General features: G+C 42.4%; 1 protein-coding gene across 1 annotated transcript in view; it reads left to right on the forward strand.

Annotated features, from left to right (window-relative positions):
• The first annotated feature begins 1,153 nt into the window (after positions 1-1,153).
• Positions 1,154-20,431, forward strand: part of LMO7 (LIM domain 7) — a 326,368-nt gene continuing 307,090 nt past the window's right edge. The window contains exon 1 of the mRNA XM_038762998.1: positions 1,154-1,226. Within this exon, the coding sequence (XP_038618926.1) occupies positions 1,155-1,226 (72 nt within the window). The 5' untranslated portion in view covers position 1,154. The remainder of the gene's footprint in view (positions 1,227-20,431) is intronic.

Genomic DNA, 20,431 nt, shown 5'->3' on the forward strand with positions numbered 1-20,431 from the left:
CTCAATAAATACGATTGATTGATTGATTGATTTGTACATATTTATTACTCTGTTTATTTTACCTGTACCTATCTATTCCGTTTATTTTATTTTGTTAGTATGTTTGGTTTTGTCTCCCCCTTTTAGACTGTGAGCCCGCTGTTGGGTAGGGACTATCTCTATGTGTTGCCAACTTGTACTTCCCAAGCGCTTAGTCCAGTGCTCTGCACACAGTAAGCGCTCAATAAATACGATTGATTGATTGATTGATTTGTACATATTTATTACTCTATTTATTTGTTTATTTTACCTGTACCTGTTCCATTTATTTTATTTTGTTAGTATGTTTGGTTTTGTCTCCCCATTTTAGACTGTGAGCCCGCTGTTGGGTCGGGACTGTCTCTCTGTGTTGCCAACTTGTACTTCCCAAACGCTTAGTCCAGTGCTCTGCACACAGTAAGCGCTCAATAAATACGATTGATTGATTGATTGATTTGTACATATTTATTACTCTATTTATTTTACCTGTACCTATCTATTCCATTTATTTTATTTTGTTAGTATGTTTGGTTTTGTCTCCCCCTTTTAGACTGTGAGCCCGCTGTTGGGTCGGGACCGTCTCTCTATGTTGCCAACTTGGACTTCCCAAGCGCTTAGTCCAGTGCTCTGCACACAATAAGCGCTCAATAAATACGATTGATTGATTGATTGATTGATTGATTTTACCTGTGCCTATCTATTCCATTTATTTTATTTTGTTAGTATGTTCGGTTTTGTCTCCCCCTTCTAGACTGTGAGCCCACTGTTGGGTAGGGACTATCTCTATGTGTTGCCAACTTGTACTTCCCAAGCGCTTAGTCCAGTGCTCTGCACACAGTGAGCGCTCAATAAATACGATTGATTGATTGATTGATCTAGTCAATCCGATCGCAGGAGTTGAGCCAGGTTTGGGGGGCGTTTCCAGGTTGGTCCCCGCCCCTTCCCCCCGCCCCTGCCTTTTCCTTCCCTCCCAGCCCAGGACGCCGGGGTCCCCTCTCCAGGCTTTCCAGCCAAGCAGCTGCTCCTGCTTTTTGGGAATTGGGGGCCTTAAGGGGGGGGGATCCCCGACAAGCCTCCCCCCACCCCCTTTTCCCCATCACCCCCCCTCTCTGTCTCCCTTTCCTCTCCCTCCAGCTATGGAACAAGGACGAGAGCGTTTGGAGGCCAGCTGCCGCCCAGCTTTCGCTGAAGCTCAGAGATGGGTGGAGGTGAGTCTCCTTTTTTAATTCCCCCCTTTCTCTTTCTGGGGGTCGGGGGCAGAGCCCTCGATCCCCCTCAATCGCTTTGGCATTTGGCCCCTTCCTCCCCCGGGGCAGATCGACTTGGGGGTTTGCCAGGGAGTTGGGGTGGTTCAGGGGGTGAGCCTCTGATTTTTAAATAACAATGCTAAGAATCAGGGTATTTCAATCAATCAATCGTACTTATTGAGCCTCTGATTTTTAATAGCAATGCTAATAATCAGGGTATTTCAATCAATCATATTTACTGAGCGCTTACTGTGTGCAGAGCACTGGCCTAAGCGCTTGGGAAGTACAAGTTGGCAACATATAGAGACAGTCCCTACCCAACTCAGCCGCTCACTATGTGCCAGGCACTGTACTAAGCGCTGGATGAAGCAGCGTGGAAACAGCACGGGCTTGGGAGTCGGAAGACGTGGGTTCTAATTCCGGCTCCGCCACTTGTTGCCAATTGTACTTCCCAAGCGCTTAGTACAGTGCTCTGCACACAGTAAGTGCTCCATAAATAGGATTGATTGCTCTGTGACCTTGGGCAAGCCACTTAATAACAATAATAATAATAATTGGCATTTGTTAAGCGCTTACTATGTGCTCAATAAATATGATTGATTGCTCTGTGACCTTGGGCAAGCCACTTAATAACAATAATAATAAGAATAATTGGCATTTGTTAAGCGCTTACTATGTGCAAAGCACTGTTCTAAGCGCCGGGGAGGATACAGGGTGATCAGGTTGTCCCACGTGGGGCTCACAGCCTTAATCCCCATTTTGCAGATGAGGGAACTGAGGCCCAGGGAAGTGAAGTGACTTGCCCAAGATCACACAGCAGACATGTGGCGGAGTCGGGATTCGAACCCGTGACCTCTGACTCCAAAGCCCGGGCTCTTTCCACTGAGCTACGCTGCTTCTCTTCTCAGGGCCTCGGTTTCCTCATCTGTAAAATGGGATTAAGACTGAGCTCACGTGGGACAAACTGATTACCTTATATCTACCCCAGGGCTTAGAACAGTGCTTGGCACGGAGTAAGCGCTTAACAAATACCGTCATGATTAGTATTATTATGCTTCATTTTCTTCAGCTGCCGTTCCCCGACGCTTCCATCCCATCAGTGCTCCTTCCTCGGAGACTTGGTCCTCAAAATGATAATTCTGGTAACTGTTAAAAGCTGACGATGTGCCATTCATTCAGTCGTATTTATTGAGCGCTTACTATGTGCAGAGCACTGTACTAAGCGCTGGGGTGGACACAGCCCCTTTCCCACGTGGGGCTTACAGTCTCGATCCCCATTTTCCAGATGAGGGAACTGAAACCCAATGAAATGACTTGCCCAAAGTCACACAGCAGACAAGAGGCAGAGCAGAATTAGAACCCAGGACCTTTCGACTCCCAGGCCTGTGTTCTCAGTGGAAAGAGCACGGGCTTTGGAGTCAGAGGTCATGGGTTCAAATCCCGGCCCCACCACTTTTCTTTTGTGTGACTTTGCGCAAGTCACTTAACGTCTCTGGGCCTCGGTTCCCTCATCTGTAAAATGGGGATCCCCCCCCCCCCCCCCGTGGTACAACCTGATCACCTTGTAAACTCCCCAGCGCTTAGAACAGTGCTTTGGACATAGTAAGCGCTTAATAAATGCCATCATTATTATTATCTACTAGCCACGCTGCTTTGAGGTCTCTGAAGGGGCTTCAGGGACGGTGCAGGGATGGAGTGGGGAGGGGAGGGGGTGTCACCAGTGGAATAAGGTAGGCCTTCATTCTGAGAGTCTTTTAGACTGTGAGCCCACTGTTGGGTAGGGACTGTCGCTACATGTTGCCAACTTGTACTTCCCAAGCGCTTAGTACAGTGCTCTGCACACAGTAAGCGCTCTATAAATACGATTGATTGATTGAGAGACGGGGGGTGCTGTTGCCGGGGAACACTCGGACCCCCCGTGGCTTGGAGTCACACTTATTCCAGAAGAGGCAAACTGTCAATATGCACCAGATCCATGGGCGGCTGTCCAATCAATCATCATCATCATCAATCGTATTTATTGAGCGCTTACTATGTGCAGAGCACTGTACTAAGCGCTTGGGAAGTACAAATTGGCAACACATAGAGACAGTCCCTACCCAACAGTGGGCTCACAGTCTAAAAGGGGGAGACAGAGAACAAAACCAAACATACTAACAAAATAAAATAAATAGGATAGATATGTACAAGTAAACTAAATAAATAAATAAATAGAGTAATAAATATGTACAACCATATATACATATATACAGGTGCTGTGGGGAAGGGAAGGAGGTAAGACGGGGGGGATGGAGAGGGGGACGAGGGGGAGAGGAAGGAAACGGCTCAGTCTGGGAAGGCCTCCTGGAGGAGGTGAGCTCTAAGCAGGGCCTTGAATCAATCAATCAATCAATCGTATTTATTGAGCGCTTACTGTGTGCAGAGCACTGTACTAAGTGCTTCGGAAGTCCAAGTTGGCAACACATAGAGACAGTTCCTACCCAACAGTGGGCTCACAGTCTAGAAGGGGGAGACAGAGAACAAATCCAAACATTAACAAAATAAAATAAATAGAATAGATATGTACAAGTAAAATAAATAAATAGAGTAATAAATATGTACAAACATATATACATATATACAGGTGCTGTGGGGAAGGGAAGGAGGTAAGACGGGGGGATGGACAGGGGGACGAGGGGGAGAGGAAGGAAGGGGCTCAGTCTGGGAAGGCCTCCTGGAGGAGGTGAGCTCTAAAGGAGGCAGAGAGTTGAATTCAAGTGGTCAGGGAAATAGATGCCCTCCCACTGTGTTTTGGAAGAAGAAGAAGAAGATGATGATGATGATGCAGGCCACAGAGAATGTGGGCTCATTAAATACCACATTCCCATTTCCATCAGTAAAAAAGGCCACCACTGTTGCCTCTAGTTACTCCGTAAGATTCTCTGTTAAACTCGTTATTTTTATTATTCCCTTTTACTAGCTGTTGCTGGGAGACAACCTTTATTTCTTTCTCTGAAGGTTCTCAACCTTTTTTTTTTCTTTTGCCAGGAAACGTGGGTAATGCGAATCCTACTTTTTTTCTCCCCCCTGTCCTTTTCCTAACTGCCACTTTGATTCGAATGTATTTGCTTGCCTGATGTGAATACTCCTGGAGGGAACTTGGTGGATGAAAAGCCAGAATATTTTAGCAGGTGTACTGGAATGCAGTGTGAAATTAAACAATTAGAAAATTGTTGTTTGCGGGAGCAGTGTTACTTTTTAGAGTTTGTGGGTGTTGGGTGTTGCTAGTTTAATTTTAATCAACAAAATTGTAATCCTAGGAAAATCTATCTTTCAATAGTCCTATTCATAGCAATCTATTTTTAATGTCTTGGTGCTAAAAGATAGTACCTAAAATTAAGAAAAAATTTCCTTGTAAAGATACCTGTTGAATCTAAAATAACTTTCAAAACCCCTTTTAGCCTAAAACTGACAGGGTTGTTAGCAATCATAGATTTTAAGGGAGGTGAATAAAGTCAATACAGATTCCTTCCCTTATTCATTAGACAGTACCAAGCGTTGAGACTAGAACAGATTTTGCTTGATTGAGGTTTTAGCTGAAGCAGATTTTGTTCTGCTTATGAGAGGAAAAATACACAGCACTAAGACATATTAGGAATAGGGGAAGAGCAAATGCTTTAAAAGAACATGTTCCACTTTTACACTAGGTGAAAAAGGACAAATTTAAAAATGATTTTCCCACTTTTTTTTTTTTCCCACCGAGAGAATCTTCTACCTGTTGGGGGGGAAAAGTCATCTTGGGAAATGAAGGGAACTAGCATTGCTCAACGCTAGAAATTGTAAAAAAAACTGAGTGAGTGATAAATCAGAGCCTTCCACTTCTCCCTGTTAGCTCCCCCTTTAACATCCCCCCCTTTTTTTAAAAGGAAGTTTTCTAAATAGCCTTAATATGAATACTGTAGCCTCTCATGCATTTTTATGAAATTTGAATTATTTTCCATGAAATGATCTCAAAGCAAAAATGACTTGTGATGTGTTTGTATATCCTAACTTTATCAACTTCATTATTGTGTGTGTGCTTAAAGGATATTGAGGTTAAAATTTAGCTTTCTGGTACATTTCTAAAGAGCAAACTTCGAAGGTCAGGATTTTAAAATATTTTAAAGGCATTATCTGTCAACTTAAAGTGTGGTTGGGTTTTTTTTGCACTGAAAGACTTGTTTAGTGCTCCATGGAGGAGATGTAGTGTAGTTTGAGTGGTATGTTTAAGCCCGAGAGAGCTTGAATATTTTTAGTTCTGTGGTGTAGGAAAAGGCAGGATGTCTGCTGCACTTTACACCATTATAGAAGCTGATCTTTATGGTTAGCTCTGCCATTTTGGAAATGTTAATTAAAGCCCATATTTTAATACCATCATCCTTTCGTATCCAAAGTAAACTAGGGTTATGGAATAACAGTTATGACCCGTTTTCATCTACTCTTGACTCTGTTTTGAATCTTATTAAGTGGGACTAATTTTCAAAGTACTGCTCTGGTTTAAAGTTATTTTGGGGCAGGAGAAAAGAAGTGTAGTGTGCTCTGAGCTGGAGTGAGTCATAGGGAAAAAGCAGTCAGCAGCCAGTCATTCATTCAGTCATTCAATCGTATTTACTGAGCGCTTACTGTCTGTGGAGTATTGTACTAAGCGCTTGGAAAGTACAATAAAGCTATAATGAAAGTCAATCTCAGTCAGCCTTCCATTTGTGGGGGGTTCATTTGGGGTTCTGACCAGCTCTCTCGTCTTCCTCTTCTCAGATTTTTAACTCCTTCTTCCTTCCCAAACCACCCCCAATAACTTTCTTTGGCTCTAATATTCTTCTTCTCCCAAAATATATTTTGTATTCGTGTTCTCCTGTAATATTCCTGCAGCTGATAGTTTATGTTTGGGCACTTAAGGGCTACTTTTCCTATCACAAATGATTTTCCTTTCAACAGATTGCTTCGAGATATCCTGTTCTGTAAACTGAGGGTCCAGCCAAATATTTCAGGGGCTATATTGCAATCAGAATAGAAATGAATTCTATCTTGGTTTTCTTTAATCCTGTAATATAATTTGTGGAATTACGTTAGCGGAAATGCTTTCCAGGATGATGTTAATTATATACAAGGGATACTTTGGGCTTAAACATTTTTGACTCGAGATTATGAATGTGCCAAAAGAAAATTCAGTGACTGGAAAAAGGAAGCTAATGAGTCACATTTAGACATATTTACACAGCATCTACTGCTTATGAAGCATGATGATCAGCACTTGGGAGAGTACACTAAAATCCAGATTAAAAAAGCCAATCCCTGTCCTCAAGAGTTTATAATCGACTGGGGTAGGGGAGATACCAAAGTTTTTGCAGTGAGGAGGGACTATAGAATGGAACCAGGATGAGTGAATAAATAAATGCCTAAATAGTTGAGAACATTAATCAACATGCATATGGGCTGAGGGGATAGATGGAAGTCAGAAGACCTGGCTTCTAATCCTGGCTCTGCCATCTGTGTGACCTTGGGCAAATCACTTACCTTTAAAATGAGAATTCAATACCTGTTCTCCCTGTACTGTAGACCATGAGCCCCATTTGGAAGGAAGTCTGCGTCTAACCTGACTAGCTTGCATGTACCCTAGTGCTTAGTACAGTGCCTGGCACATAGAGAAGCAGCCTGGGCTGTCGGAAGAAGCATTGACCCAGGAGTCGGAGGACTTGGGTTCCAATTCCGGCTCTGCCGTTTGCTTGCCGCATGTCCTTGGGCAAGTTGCTTAACTTTGCCTGTTTCCTCATTGGTGAAAAGGAGCTGTAATGCCTCCGTAGTAAACACTGAGCCCCATCCAGGACTTGGATTCTGCCCAATCTGTATTGCATCTACCCCTGTGCTTAATTCAGTGCTTGGCACAGAATAAGCACACAAATACCACTGTTATTATACCGAGTGCTTATATACCAGAATATTATTATTATTGTTATTATTTTGTTTTCATCATTGTTTGGCTTGGGGAAAGCCTCCTGGAGGAGGGGAATTTCAGGAGGGCTTTAAAGATGGGCAAATGTGTGGTCTGGCAGAGGAGAAAGAAAAGGGAGACCCAGGCAGGGGCTGAGGCATAAGTGAGACTTGGACAGTGAGACAACTCATTTGTGGGGGGAGGGGGCAAGGGGTAGAGGGAAGCCTGGGGAGTGGCAGGTGGAACAGCTAAACTTGAACCAGGCTATGTGGTGAGTCAGTGAAGTATGCAAGAAAAAGGTAGACCTTTGAATCATTCAGCTTCATTCACTTTACAGATTTAGAACTCTTGGATCTCCCATCCTCCTGTCTCTCCCTGCTTCAGTCTATACTTCACTCTGCTTCCCGAGGTTATCTTTGTACAGAAGCACTCTGGGCATGCCACTCCCCTCCTCAAAAATCTCCAGTGGTTGCCTATCAACCTTCGAATCAAGCAAAAACTCCTCACTTTCGGCTTCAAGGCTCTCCATCCATCACCTCGCCCTCTCCTACCTCACCTCCCTTCTGTCCTTCCCCAGCCCAGCCCGCACCCTCCACTCCTCTGCCACCGCTAAACCTCCTCACTGGGCCTCGTCTCACCTGTCCCGCCATCGACCCCCGGCCCACGTCCTTCCCCTGGCCTGGAATGCCCTCCCTCCACACATCTGCCAAGCTAGCTCTCTTCCTCCCGAGAGCTCACCTCCTCCAGGAGGCCTTCCCAGACAGAGCCCCCCTTTTCCTCTCCTCCTCCCCATCCCCAATCTTCCCTACCTCCTTCCCCTCCCCACAGCACTTGTGTATATATTTGTACCAATTTATTACTCTATTTTACTTATACATATTTACTATTCTATTTTATTAATGATGTACATATAGCTATAATTCTATTCAGATGGTTTCGACACCTGTCTACATGTTATGTTGTCTGTCTCCCCCTTCTAGACTGTGAGCCCGTTGTTGGGTAGGGACCGTCTTTATATGTTGCCGACTTGTACTCCCCAAGTGCTTAGTACAGTGCTCTGCATGCAGTAAGCACTCAATAAATACAGTTGAATGAATGAACTCTTTGATATTCCTGCCCTGTGCCTTAAAACATAAACATAAACCCTGAAATGGCAATTTAGAGGAAAAGTATCAACTTGGAAAAACTCCGTTGCCAACAAACCTGTTGACATATGACAGGAACTGCCAGTGGTTGGAATCTAGAGTAAGTGATGTTTATACATTGGCAAAACATAAAACAAACTTATGAAGTATCAACCACCTCTGGAGGGTGTCTTTTCTCTCCACTTACCTGCTCCATCTTTGTCCTCCACCTCTTTGACCAATTACCCAGTTCATGTTTGTCTCTGTTCTCTTCTTGGTAAAGGCAGCACATTTTGAATTGCTTTTTTAAATGGCATTACTCATTCAATCATATTTATTGAGTGCTTATTGTGTACAGAACACTGTACTAAGTACTTGGGAGAGTACAATATAATAATAAACGGGCACATTCCCTGCCCACAACAAACTTACAGTCTAGAGGGGAAGACAGACGGTAATATAAATAAATTACAGATATGTGCCTAAGTGCTGCGGGGCTGGGTGGGGGAATGAGTACACATTTTACATATTTACATATCTTGTACATATTTACTATTCTATTTTGTTAATGATGTGCATTTAATGTTAATTCTATTTGTTCTGACTACTTGACACCTGTCCACATGTTTTGTTTTGTTGTCTGTCTCCCCCTTCTAGACTGTGAGCCCGTTGTTGGGTAGGGACGGTCTCTATATGTTGCCAACTTCTACTTCCGAAGCGCTTAGTACAGTGCTCTGCACACAGTAAGTGCTCAATAAATACGAATGAATGAATGAATGAGTAAAGGGAGCAAGTGAAGGTGACGCAGAAGGGAGTGGGAGAAGAGGAAAGGAGGATTAGTTAGAGAAGGCCTCTTAGAGATGTGCCTTCAATAAGGCTTTGAAGTTGAGGAGAGTAATTGTTTGATGGATTTGAGGAGGGAGAGTGTTGCAGAACAGAGGTAGGATGTGGGCGAGAGGTCGGCCACAAGATAGATGAGATCAAGATCGGTAAGTGAGTTAGGATTAGAAGAGCGAAGTGTGCGGGCTAGGCTGTAGTAGAAGAGTAGCAAGGTGAGGTAGGAGGGGGAAGGTGATTGAGTGTTTTAAAGGCATTAGTGAGGAGTTTCTGTTTGAAGCATTGGTGGATGGTCGCTTGCAATATGCTAGGAACTGTACTAAGCAATGGGGTAGAGACGTTGCCCCTGAGCAATAAAATTATGTTCCTGCCTCATTGCCATGGAGCTGGGGGAGCGGAGTCCTTGAGTTAAATCCACCCGAGGTCCCCTGCATCCACAGCAATTTTTACTTCTTCTGTCCCTTCCTACCCTGAGAGTGGAAATGCCTACCTGAGCCCTGGCCTGCTTATAAAAGGCACCGGGGAGGATGCCCACGGAACCGAGGAACATATGTGTAGAAGGAGCACGTTATTAAGTGCATTACTAAGAACATTACTGGGGTGCAAAAAAAAAGGACTATCAGGAAGCAGGAACTAGGCTTTAAAGTGGGAGATAAGCATGATCCAATTTAGTCCAAATTCATCATCATCAATCGTATTTATTGAGTGCTTACTATGTGCAGAGCACTGTGCTAAGCGCTTGGGAAGTACAAATTGGCAACATGTAGAGACAGTCCCTACCCAACAGCGGGCTCACAGTCTAAAAGGGGGAGACAGAGAACAAAACCAAACATACTAACAAAATAAAATAAATAGAATAGATATGTACAAGTAAAATAAATAAATAGAGTAATAAATATGTACCATCATCATCATCAATCGTATTTATTGAGCGCTTACTATGTGCAGAGCACTGTACTAAGCGCTTGGGAAGTACAAATTGGCAACATAGAGAGACAGTCCCTACCCAACAGTGGGCTCACAGTCTCAAAGGGGGAGACAGAGAACAAAACCAAACATACCAACAAAATAAAACAAATAGAATAGATATGTACAAATAAAATAAATAAATAGAGTAATAAATATGTACAAACATATATACACATATACACCCTCCGGGAGGGGAGCGGGGACCACACGCTTTGCTGCTCGTGCCCACCCGCCATGGGGGGCTTCCCTGTGAGGGGACGTCGGGCCCCAGGTGGCCCCGTCCCCCAGCTAGGGGCTCGATCCAGTGACAGGCTCAAGGTAATTGCAAACTTGGGGGGGAGGCAGGGTGGTCTTCCAGGTGGGGAGGGGGCATTAACCACAGCTACCTTAAGAGTCGGGAAGCTGAAGGCTGGCAATAATACTAATAATGATGGCATTTCACTCAATCGTATTTATTGAGTGCTTGCTGTGTGCAGAGCACACAATATAAGTTGGCAACATATAGAGAACATATATATGTACATATGTTTGTACATATTTATTACTCCATTTATTTATTTATTTTATTTGTACATATCCATTCTATTTATTTCATTTTGTTAGTATGTTTGGTTTTGTTCTCTGTCTCCCCCTTTCAGACTGTGAGCCCACTGTTGGGTAGGGACTGTCTCTAGATGTTGCCAATTTGTACTTCCCAAGCGCTTAGTACAGTGCTCTGCACATAGTAAGCGCTCAATAAATATGATTGATGATGATGATGAGAAGCAGCGTGGCTCAGTGGAAAGAGCCCGGGCTTTGGAGTTAGAGGTCATGGGTTCAAATCCCGGCTCCGCAAATTCAGCCACATCCTCATCTGGAGTTTCTTTTATTTTCCTCCATTGGGCAGCAGGATGAGCCTGATGCTCTGAGGAAAAAGTATGATCCGAACCACACAAGGACAGGGAGCGTGGAAATTGGGGCCTTTGGCAGGCTACCTTCTCAGTAGTTGCACAATTCCTAATTTGAACCTGAAAATTTTCAAGTGTAAAATGGGGATTAAGATGGCGAGCCCCATGTGGGACAGGGGCTGTGTCCAACCTGACTGACTTGAATCTATCCCATCACTTTAGACAGTGCCTGCATAGCAAGCGCTTAGTGCTATTAAAACAAAAGAAAACAAAACAAAAAAAACTGAAGAAACACTTAAACAGATGGTTACTTTATGTAGTTACGTTTGATCAACACTCAGTATGTGCTCAACTAGGAAGTGGCCATGCACCTATATTGCCCTTTGAAAATTCATTCAATCGTATTTACTGAATGCTTACTGTGTGCAGAAAATGGGACTTTGTAGTGAAATTAGGTTGAAGTGAATATGACATTGGATAGGAAGCAAGTTCCAATCAGGGCCAATTTAGTGAGTAAATCACCAACCTGTGAATGCAGTCATCTCCATCTCAGCTGGTGCTTTCCTGAACAGGAGGTGGCTGGGAGCGATTGATTAGTCATGCCAAGATGCTGGTTCAGATGATGGACCAGCCTAACCCCCAAATGCCTTTCCCCACAAATATGAACACTTTAAGGGAATGCTTAGTCTCATTAAAACTCTTTAAAAAGACAGGGACAGATGGAATTTTGTTGTTAGTTGTTGAAGGGGTGGTGAATCTATCCCAGACTGAGCCCCCCACACCTTTTCCTCTGCTCCTCCTCCCTCTGCTCTACCCGCCTCCCTGCCCCACAGCAATTGTGTATATATGCACATATTTATTAATCTTATTAATGATGTGTATATGTCTACAATTCTATTTATATTGATGCTATTGCTGCCCGTCTACTTGTTTTGTTTTCTGTCTCCCCCCTTCAAGACTGTGAGCCCGTTGCTGGGTAGGGATAGCCTCTTTGTTGCGGTATTGTACTTTCCAAGTGCTTAGTACAGTGCTCTGCACACAGTAAGCGCTCAGTAAATATGATTGAGTGAATGAATAGTGAGTCCAGGTGTCTACTCTGGTTAGGTCACCCTCTTACTATCTTTCTGCACATTTTGATGCTCATTAGGTTGGTGAAGAGATCCCTTCTTGACCTATTTTTTTTGTGTGTGTGATTTTTAAATTGATAGAAGTTGACTTCTGTTCTGCAGAATTAAAAAAAGTCCTGAAGGTTGAGACACATTACAAAAATAACACCTCCCTAACTGGGAGATTAAAAATGCTTAAACTGAAAACTTCTATAGAATACAGCAATTTCTTTTCTAATATACATTTTCCTTATGCATTTTGGGTAGAACAAAATTGAGAAATTAAGGACCATTCTTCCCACAGTGTGTATCTGTCCCAGTACAATAATAATGATAGTGATGGTATTTGTTAAGCGCTTACTATGTGACTAGCACTGTTCTAAGCAGTGGGGTAGATACAAGGCAATCAGGTTGTCCCACGTGGGGCTCACAATCTTAGTCTCCATTTTACAGATGAGGTAACTGAGGCACATGACCTCTGACTTCCAAGCCTGTGCTCTCTCCACTAAACCCTGCTGCTCCACCACTGCTTACCATGCTGCTTATCCATAGTCAAACGGATAGTTTTGGGCAGGGAATATGCCTGTTTATTATTATTATTGTACTCTTCCAAGAGCTTAGTACAGTGCTCTGCACATAGTAAGTGCTCAATGGAGAAGCAGCACGGACTTTGGAATCAGAAGTCATGGGTTCAAATCCTGTCTCTGCCAATTGTCAGCTGTGTGACTTTGGGCAAGTCACTTAACTTCTCTGTGCCTCAGTCACTTCATCTGTAAAATTGAGATTGACTGTGAACCCCCTGTGGGACAACCTGATCACCTTGTAACCTCCCCTGTGCTTAGAACAGTGCTTTGCACATAGTAAGCGCTTAATAAGTGCCATTATTATTATTATTAATAATAATAATAAATGCAAATGAATGAATAGTGGTGATACATGGGCAGACTTCACCCTGATTCAGATATTTCATTCATTCAATCGTATTTATTGAGCACTTACTGTGTGCAGAGCACTGTACTAAGCGCTTGGGCAGTACAAGTCGGCAACTTATAGAGACAGTCCCTACCCAGTAACGGGGTCACAGTCTAGAAGGGGGAAACAGACAACAAAACATGTAGACAGGTGTCAAAATTGTCAGAACAAATAGAATTACAGCTATATGCCCATCATTAACAAAATAAATAGAATAGTAAATATGTACAAGTAAAATAGAGTAATAAATCTGTACAAATATATACAATTGCTGTGGGGAGGGGAAGGAGGTAGGGCGGGGGGGATGGGGAGGAGGAGAGGAAAAAGGGGGCTCAGTCTGGGAAGGCCTCCTGGAGGAGGTGAGCTCTCAGTAGGGCTTTGAAGGGAGGAAGAGAGCTAGTTTGGCGGATATGTGGAGGGAGGGCATTCCAGGCCAGGGGGAGGATGTGGGCCAGAGGTCGACGGCGGGACAGGCGAGAATGCGGCACAGTGAGGAGGTTAGTGACATCATCATCATCAATCATCAATCGTATTTATTGAGCGTTTACTGTGTGCAGAGCACTGTACTAAGCGCTTGGGAAGTACAAGTTGGCAACATATAGAGACAGTCCCTACCCAACAGTGGGCTCACAGTCTAAAAGTGGCAGAGGAGCGGAGGGTTCGGGCTTGGCTGGGGAAGGAAAGGAGGGAGGTGAGGTAGGAGGGGGCGAGGGGATGGAGACCATTGAAGTTGAAAGTGAGGGGTTTTTGCTTGATTCGAAGGTTGACATGCAGCTACTGGAGATTTTTGAGGAGGGAAATAACATGCCCAGAGTGTCTCTGCACAAAGATGATCCGGGCAGCAGTATAGATAATCCAGGCAGCATAGGATGAAGTATAGACTGAAGCCGGGAGAGACAGGAGGATAGGAGATCAGAGAGGAGGCTGATGCAGTAAACTTTTGTCCTGGTGGATTACGCTGTTTCTAAGAGTTCAGTGCAACTCCTTTGGATTCCTTCAAAGCTATTTACAGTATGCTGTTTCATCAGGGGCCCCTTCTGCCTGTACTCTTGATTGTCTCTGAAGTGGTTTTGCTTAGAGGGTGGTCTGGAACTCAAGTGTCAGCAAAAATACCTGTCCTGCTCATTCATGCAGTGGTATTCATTGAGTGCCTACTGTGTGCCCAGCAGCTCTGCTGGATTCTGAGGAAATGTACAGAGTTTATTCAGACATTGTTACCTAAGAAGCAGCGTGGCCAGCCTAGTGGAAAGACCCCAGTCCTGGGAGTCAGAAGACCGATGTTCTAATTCTGGTTCTGCCTCTTGTCTGCTGCGTGACCGAAGTCACTTCACTTCACCATGCCTGTTATTTCATCTGTAAAATGGAGGTTAAGGCTGTGAGTCCTATGTGGGACATGGACTGTGTCCAATCTGATTAGCTCCTATCTACTCCAGTGCTCAGTAAAGTGTCCGGCATATAGCAAGTGCTTAACAAATACCGTTAAAGAAAAGGGGGGAAAAAGTATCCTCTGATTAATTTTGCCACTCTCTTTGGTCTTATCCCCTTCCACAACCTCCTCAGCACTTTGGCCACATACTCAATTAGATACTTATATCAATCAATCAATTGTATTTATTGAGCACTTACTGTGTGCAGAGCACTGTACTAAGCACTTGGGAAGTACAAGTTGGCAACATATAGAGACAGTCCCTACCCAACAGCAGGCTCACAGTCTATAGTGTTCTACCTATAGCACTTCAGTATATACCTTAGTACTTTCCAATCTGCCAATTATTTTAGCGTACACCTCCCCCACTATCATCGTTAAGAAGCAGCGCGGCTCAGTGGAAAGCACGGGCTTTGGAGTCAGGGGTCATGGGTTCGAATCCCAGCTCTGCCAGTTGTCAGCTGTGTGACTTTGGTTGTCACTTAACTTCTCTGTGCCTCAGTTTCCTCATCTGTAAAATGGGGATTAAGACTGTGAGCCCTCCGTGGAACAACTTGATTGCCTTGTAACTTCCCTAGTGCTTAGAACAGTGTTTTGCACATAGTAAGCGCTTAATAAATACCATCATTATTATTATTATTATCATCAGTATGAGCATTTACTGGATGCTGAACAGTCTATTGAGAGAGTACAAGGGTGTTGCTAGACATGATTCCCTGCCCTGTAAGAGTTTACATTCTAGTTGGGATTAGATTGTTAGCTCCTTCAGAGCATGAATCTCCTCTGCGGGAACTTCTCCAACTAAGGCCTCATTTCTCCTACCATTTCTTTCTGTGCTGTTTAAGCACTTGGATTCCACTCCCACTCTATCAGCACGCACCCACTTCACTTCAACACCTGCCTACTTACTGTGCCTAGATCTTTTTTCTTGCTGTCAATCCCATGCTCATTCTTCCTTCGCTCTTCAGAGCTGAAAGACTGCCACCCTCTCTATATCTCAAACCCTACTAAAATCAGATCTCCTCCAGAAAGCCTTTCCTAACTATTTCTCATATTTTCAGCTTTTCCCCACTCTCTTGGTATCATCCATGCCCCTTAAATACTTGATATTCATCCTTCAGTCCCACAGTATTACGTACATATCTGTAATTTATTTGAATGTTTGTCTCCTCCTCTAGACTGTCAGGTCCTTTTGTTTTGGGAATATATTGTACTGTACTCTCCCAAGTGCTTAGTATAGTGCTCTGAGCACAGTACGCATTCAGTAAATACCACTGATTGAGTGGCAGTGGGGTATGATGCACTGAACTAAGCACTTCAGAAGTGGAAAAAAAAATTAAAGTGATGTATTTCCTACCCATGAGGAGCTTAAGACTTCAGTGGAGAAAGACATAAAATATTCCCCAAAAGAATAATCAGAATCTATACTTGTATGAATAACTGAATAAGCCATTGGGCATAAAATAAGAATATAAGTGCTACAGATTTTTAGTGGGTATATGTGCCTGGGGAATGAGCAGATAACTGCTCCCTTGTTAATTGTGATGCAGCCAAAAGACAACATTTGTGATGTGTTCTTATGATGCCCTTACATCTGGTATGTTTTTTTCTGGTGGAAATTGTAAGACATTCAGAAATAGAATACTGGACATAAATGTGCCCAGTGCTGTCTCATCACTCCTCAAAAACCTCTAATGACTGCCTATCTGTCTCCGTTTCCAAGAGAAACCTCATCATTAGCTTTAAGGCACTCAAATAGCACTCTCTCTCTCTCTCTTCTTACCTTGCCTTACTTCTCTCCCACACACTTCAGTCCAACACATACCTACTTACTGTGCCTAGATCTTTCTTTTTCTGCCAACCCCATGCTCATCCCTTCCCTTGGAAGCTGACAGACCACAACTCTCCCCATATTTCAAATCCTGCTAAAACCATATCTTCCCCCAGAAAGCCTTTCTGACTTTTTCCTCTCCCCACCTTCTCTCCACTCTCTTGAACATCACCCAAGTATGTGAAAGCAGACTCCCTAAGCACTTTGATACTCTTTTCTACCCCACCCCCAAAGCACTTATGTAGATATCCTTATACTCTGTTTCTAACAGTAATTTTAGTATCTGTATCCCCCTACTACACTGTGAACTCTTTGATAGCAGGGATCATGTCCTCCAACTCTACTGTATTGCACTTTTCCAAGTGCTTTGTACAGTGCTCTGCACATATTAAGTGCTCAGTAAGTACTGTTGATTAACACTAGACATGGGACTTTGGTCAATCAATCATATTTGAGTGCTTACTGTGTACAGAGCACTGTACTAAGCACTTGGGAGAGTACAGTATAAGAATGTAACACACATTCCCTGCCCACAACAAGCTTGCCTTCAACTCTCTCTTCTCTACCAGTCTATCTCACCATCCTGTCCCTTCACTAGTCTTGTCCCATTAATCCCTGTCCCCGCATCCCTTCTAGACCGTGAGCCCGTTGTTGGGTAGGGACCGTCTCTATATGTTGCCAACTTGTATTTCCCAAGTGCTTAGTACAGTTCTCTGCACACAGTAAGCACTCAATAAATACGATTGATTGAACGAATGAATGAATGACCAACCCCATATTCCAATTTCTCTGCTTCTGCACCTGTGCAACCGAACACAGCTGGTGGAACCAAGGCATCAGCCTGACTTCTGTGATTCTCTCTGTCACAGTCAGTCATATTTATTGAGTCTTTACTGTTTACAGAGCACTATACTAAGCGTTAGGGAGAGTACACTATAACAATAAACAGATACATTCCCTTCCCCAAATGAGTTTACAGTCTAGAGGGGGAGATAGGCACTAATATATCTAAATTACAGACATGTACATAAATGCTGTGAGGCTGGGAGGGGAGATAAAGGGAGCAAGTCAGGGCAATGCAGAAGGGAGTGGGAGAAGATGAAAGGAGGCCCTAGTCTGGGAAGGCGTTTTGGAGGAGGTGTGCCTTCAATAAGGCTTTGGGTACCTATAATTCTATTTGTTCTGATGAATTTGAAACATGTCTACATGTTTTGTTTTATTGTCTGTCTCCCCCTTCTAGACTGTGAGCCCGTTGTTGGGTAGGGACTGTTTCTATATGTTGCCGACTTGTACTTCCCAAGTGCTTAGTACAGTGCTCTGCACACAGTGAGTGCTCAATAAATATGATTGAATGAATGAATGAATGGGGAGAGACATTGTCTCTCCTGTGGTAACACAGCTCTCTCTTCCACTTAACTCTGATCCTTGCTCGTTGACTGCCTTTCTTACAGCGCTCAACTCTTCCAAATCTTTGACTGACTCCTAAACTTGAGGTATTACTGGGATGCTACCAACTTTTATCTTCGTCTTTCTTAGAAAATACTCCTGACTTACACCTCTTAGTAAGAGAACTATGTAGTTAACCATTATGTACTAAGATCTTGTGCCTTTTTTATGTTACAGTTCTACGCTTTCGACTAGCAAAGGACATGCTAGTGAAATTTTGGAAGCTAGTTTTTACAATCAAAGCTTTAATGGCAGAATTATAACATTTTGAGGGGAGTGAAGGTGAATGGGAACTGTTGGAGTGGTATTTCACAAATGACAACATTTTAAAACTGGGGCAAATCAGTTCAAGTAGGCTTTTTCAGTAGTGAAAATTTAAAGCAAAGGAATAGAATATGCCCTTTTACTAGGACGCAGTCTTATTTTTGGAATTCAACTTTTTTTCATTCTCCCCTCCCTCCCCAATATTAGGTAATTTGTGTTTCTGGGGCTGAGTTAATCCTGGTAACAACACACTAGCTCTGAGAACTCTATACAGGACTCATCGAGTCTTTTGGGTTGGACATCGAAAGAGACAACATTATAGGGTTCCACTCTTTTGCTCTTGATTCTTTGGATCAATCAATCAATCGATCGTATTTATTGAGCGCTTACTGTGTGCAGAGCACTGTACTAAGCGCTTGGGAAGTACAAGTTGGCAACATATAGAGACAGTCCCTACCCAACAGTGGGCTCACAGTCTAAAAGACTGTGGATGATCTTTGAGTTTTCTGGAGTCATTATGCATATATTAATATAAATGATTAATAGGACCTAATTGAAAGTGCTACAGAAAGGAAACAATCTGTTTCTGAATAAGCCAAAACACACCCTCCAGAACAACTAAGGAAAAGCTGACAGCATTTATTTACTTTTGGAAAAAAAAAAAAGAATAAATTTACACTGAAAAAGGAAAGCATGTATGCTTTCAGTCCTGGAAAAAGTATTATATTGCTGTTAAGACTACATCCCATAGTTCCTGCATCTTTTTTCTAGTTTGACTGAATTTCTTCCCATTGGAATTTTGTGTGAAGTTGATATCTGGATCTAGTTTCCCCTTTGGATTATGGTTTTTTGTTTTTGTTTTTTTTTTTCGCTTGAGTCTTTGAGGTGCAATATTTAGCTGTGACTACTAGCTGCATTCAACTATGCGGGTAATACTGAGTTAATTATTTTGGGTTTTCAAACTATGACTTGATCCTTTCATTAATTCTGCCAGAAAACTGATATTTTTTTTTCCAGGACTTGGAATGAACTTTGTAATGTGTTTCTAGGATGATATTCTTGTCATCAATTTCTCTTCAAGGGTAATTTTGTTCATTTTAACATTTCCTCTCCACGTCCTTTGTGCAAATGTGTGTTAACGCTGCATTTAGCTCTTATTTTTCTGACTGAGACCTTTTGAACTAGGAAAAGTAGCTGTTTCATTGCCCTGAAGAAAATTACTGCTCAACTTGATAAATACCATATGTCCTTGCACCCACCATTATCTCTCTAGCTTGTTTTTTGAAATGTTTAAATTTTCAGGATTAAAAAATTAAAAAAAAACCTGTAGTCCACAGTTTAATAGCAAATATAAAAGCAAGTGAGTATCAATGACATTAGTTAATATTATATATAAATATGTATATAGATGTGTGTATTTATATTTTCCACATTATCTATCTATATATATATACGTATATATGTATACTAGTGTCATATGTTACTTCAGAACATATTCTGAACAATTCTAGTAGAATTTTTTCACTTTACTTTCACATATTCCAAAAAGGAGATAAATGACAAACAAGGTCATTGTATACAAGGCCTAGAGCTCTTAATGAATAGAAACGTTTATGAGCTTGGCTATTTATTGAATCTTCACTGCTCTTAAATTATTCACCAGGAAGGCCCAAGTTGAAAAAACCCATTCATGCAAGTGAAGTTTGTTTATAACTTATGAATTTCCTCTAAATTAAGTTTTAATTATTACATTGGAGAATAGGGATTGTATAGCATTTAGTGCATCCTCAGGATGTGTGTTTTTCTTTTAATATCTAAGTCTCACAACTCAATACTAAAACAAACAAGCTGACGAATAAAGTTCCTTTTTCTTCCAACATGAAAGAATTGTAGTTTATTTTTCCAAGAAGTCTATTTAAGATGTTTTCAAGAAAAAAGAGCTCAATGTACTGTTTGAAGAAAAAGGCTTTTGATACCCCAGTGATGGCAGGGTAGGTATTTTTAGGGTCACTGAAATGAGAAACAGATATGTTACAAACTCAAGTCTAGGCAGCTGAATACTTTTAAGCCAATTAAAAACATTGCTCTGCTTTGAAAAAAATCTTTCAAACTCTGAAGACAATAAGGCATGGTTTTCCTAAATCTGGTATTTTTGAAAATATGGATCTATTTACCATTTTCAGGACAGTGTTGACAGCTCTTGTCCTTTTGTGCAAGAAATTGGTAGTCTTCATGGTTTACACCTCCAAGATGATGAGCTGACTCAGTGATTGAGAGTTGAGGAATCGAACTGCCTTCAGATTTGGATCCTGGTCTTAGTTGTGGCAACTGTAGTTTCAGATGCTTCCAATATTTCA

The sequence above is a fragment of the Tachyglossus aculeatus genome, chromosome 2, assembly GCF_015852505.1.
Source record: "Tachyglossus aculeatus isolate mTacAcu1 chromosome 2, mTacAcu1.pri, whole genome shotgun sequence".
Taxonomy (NCBI): Eukaryota; Metazoa; Chordata; class Mammalia; order Monotremata; family Tachyglossidae; genus Tachyglossus; species Tachyglossus aculeatus.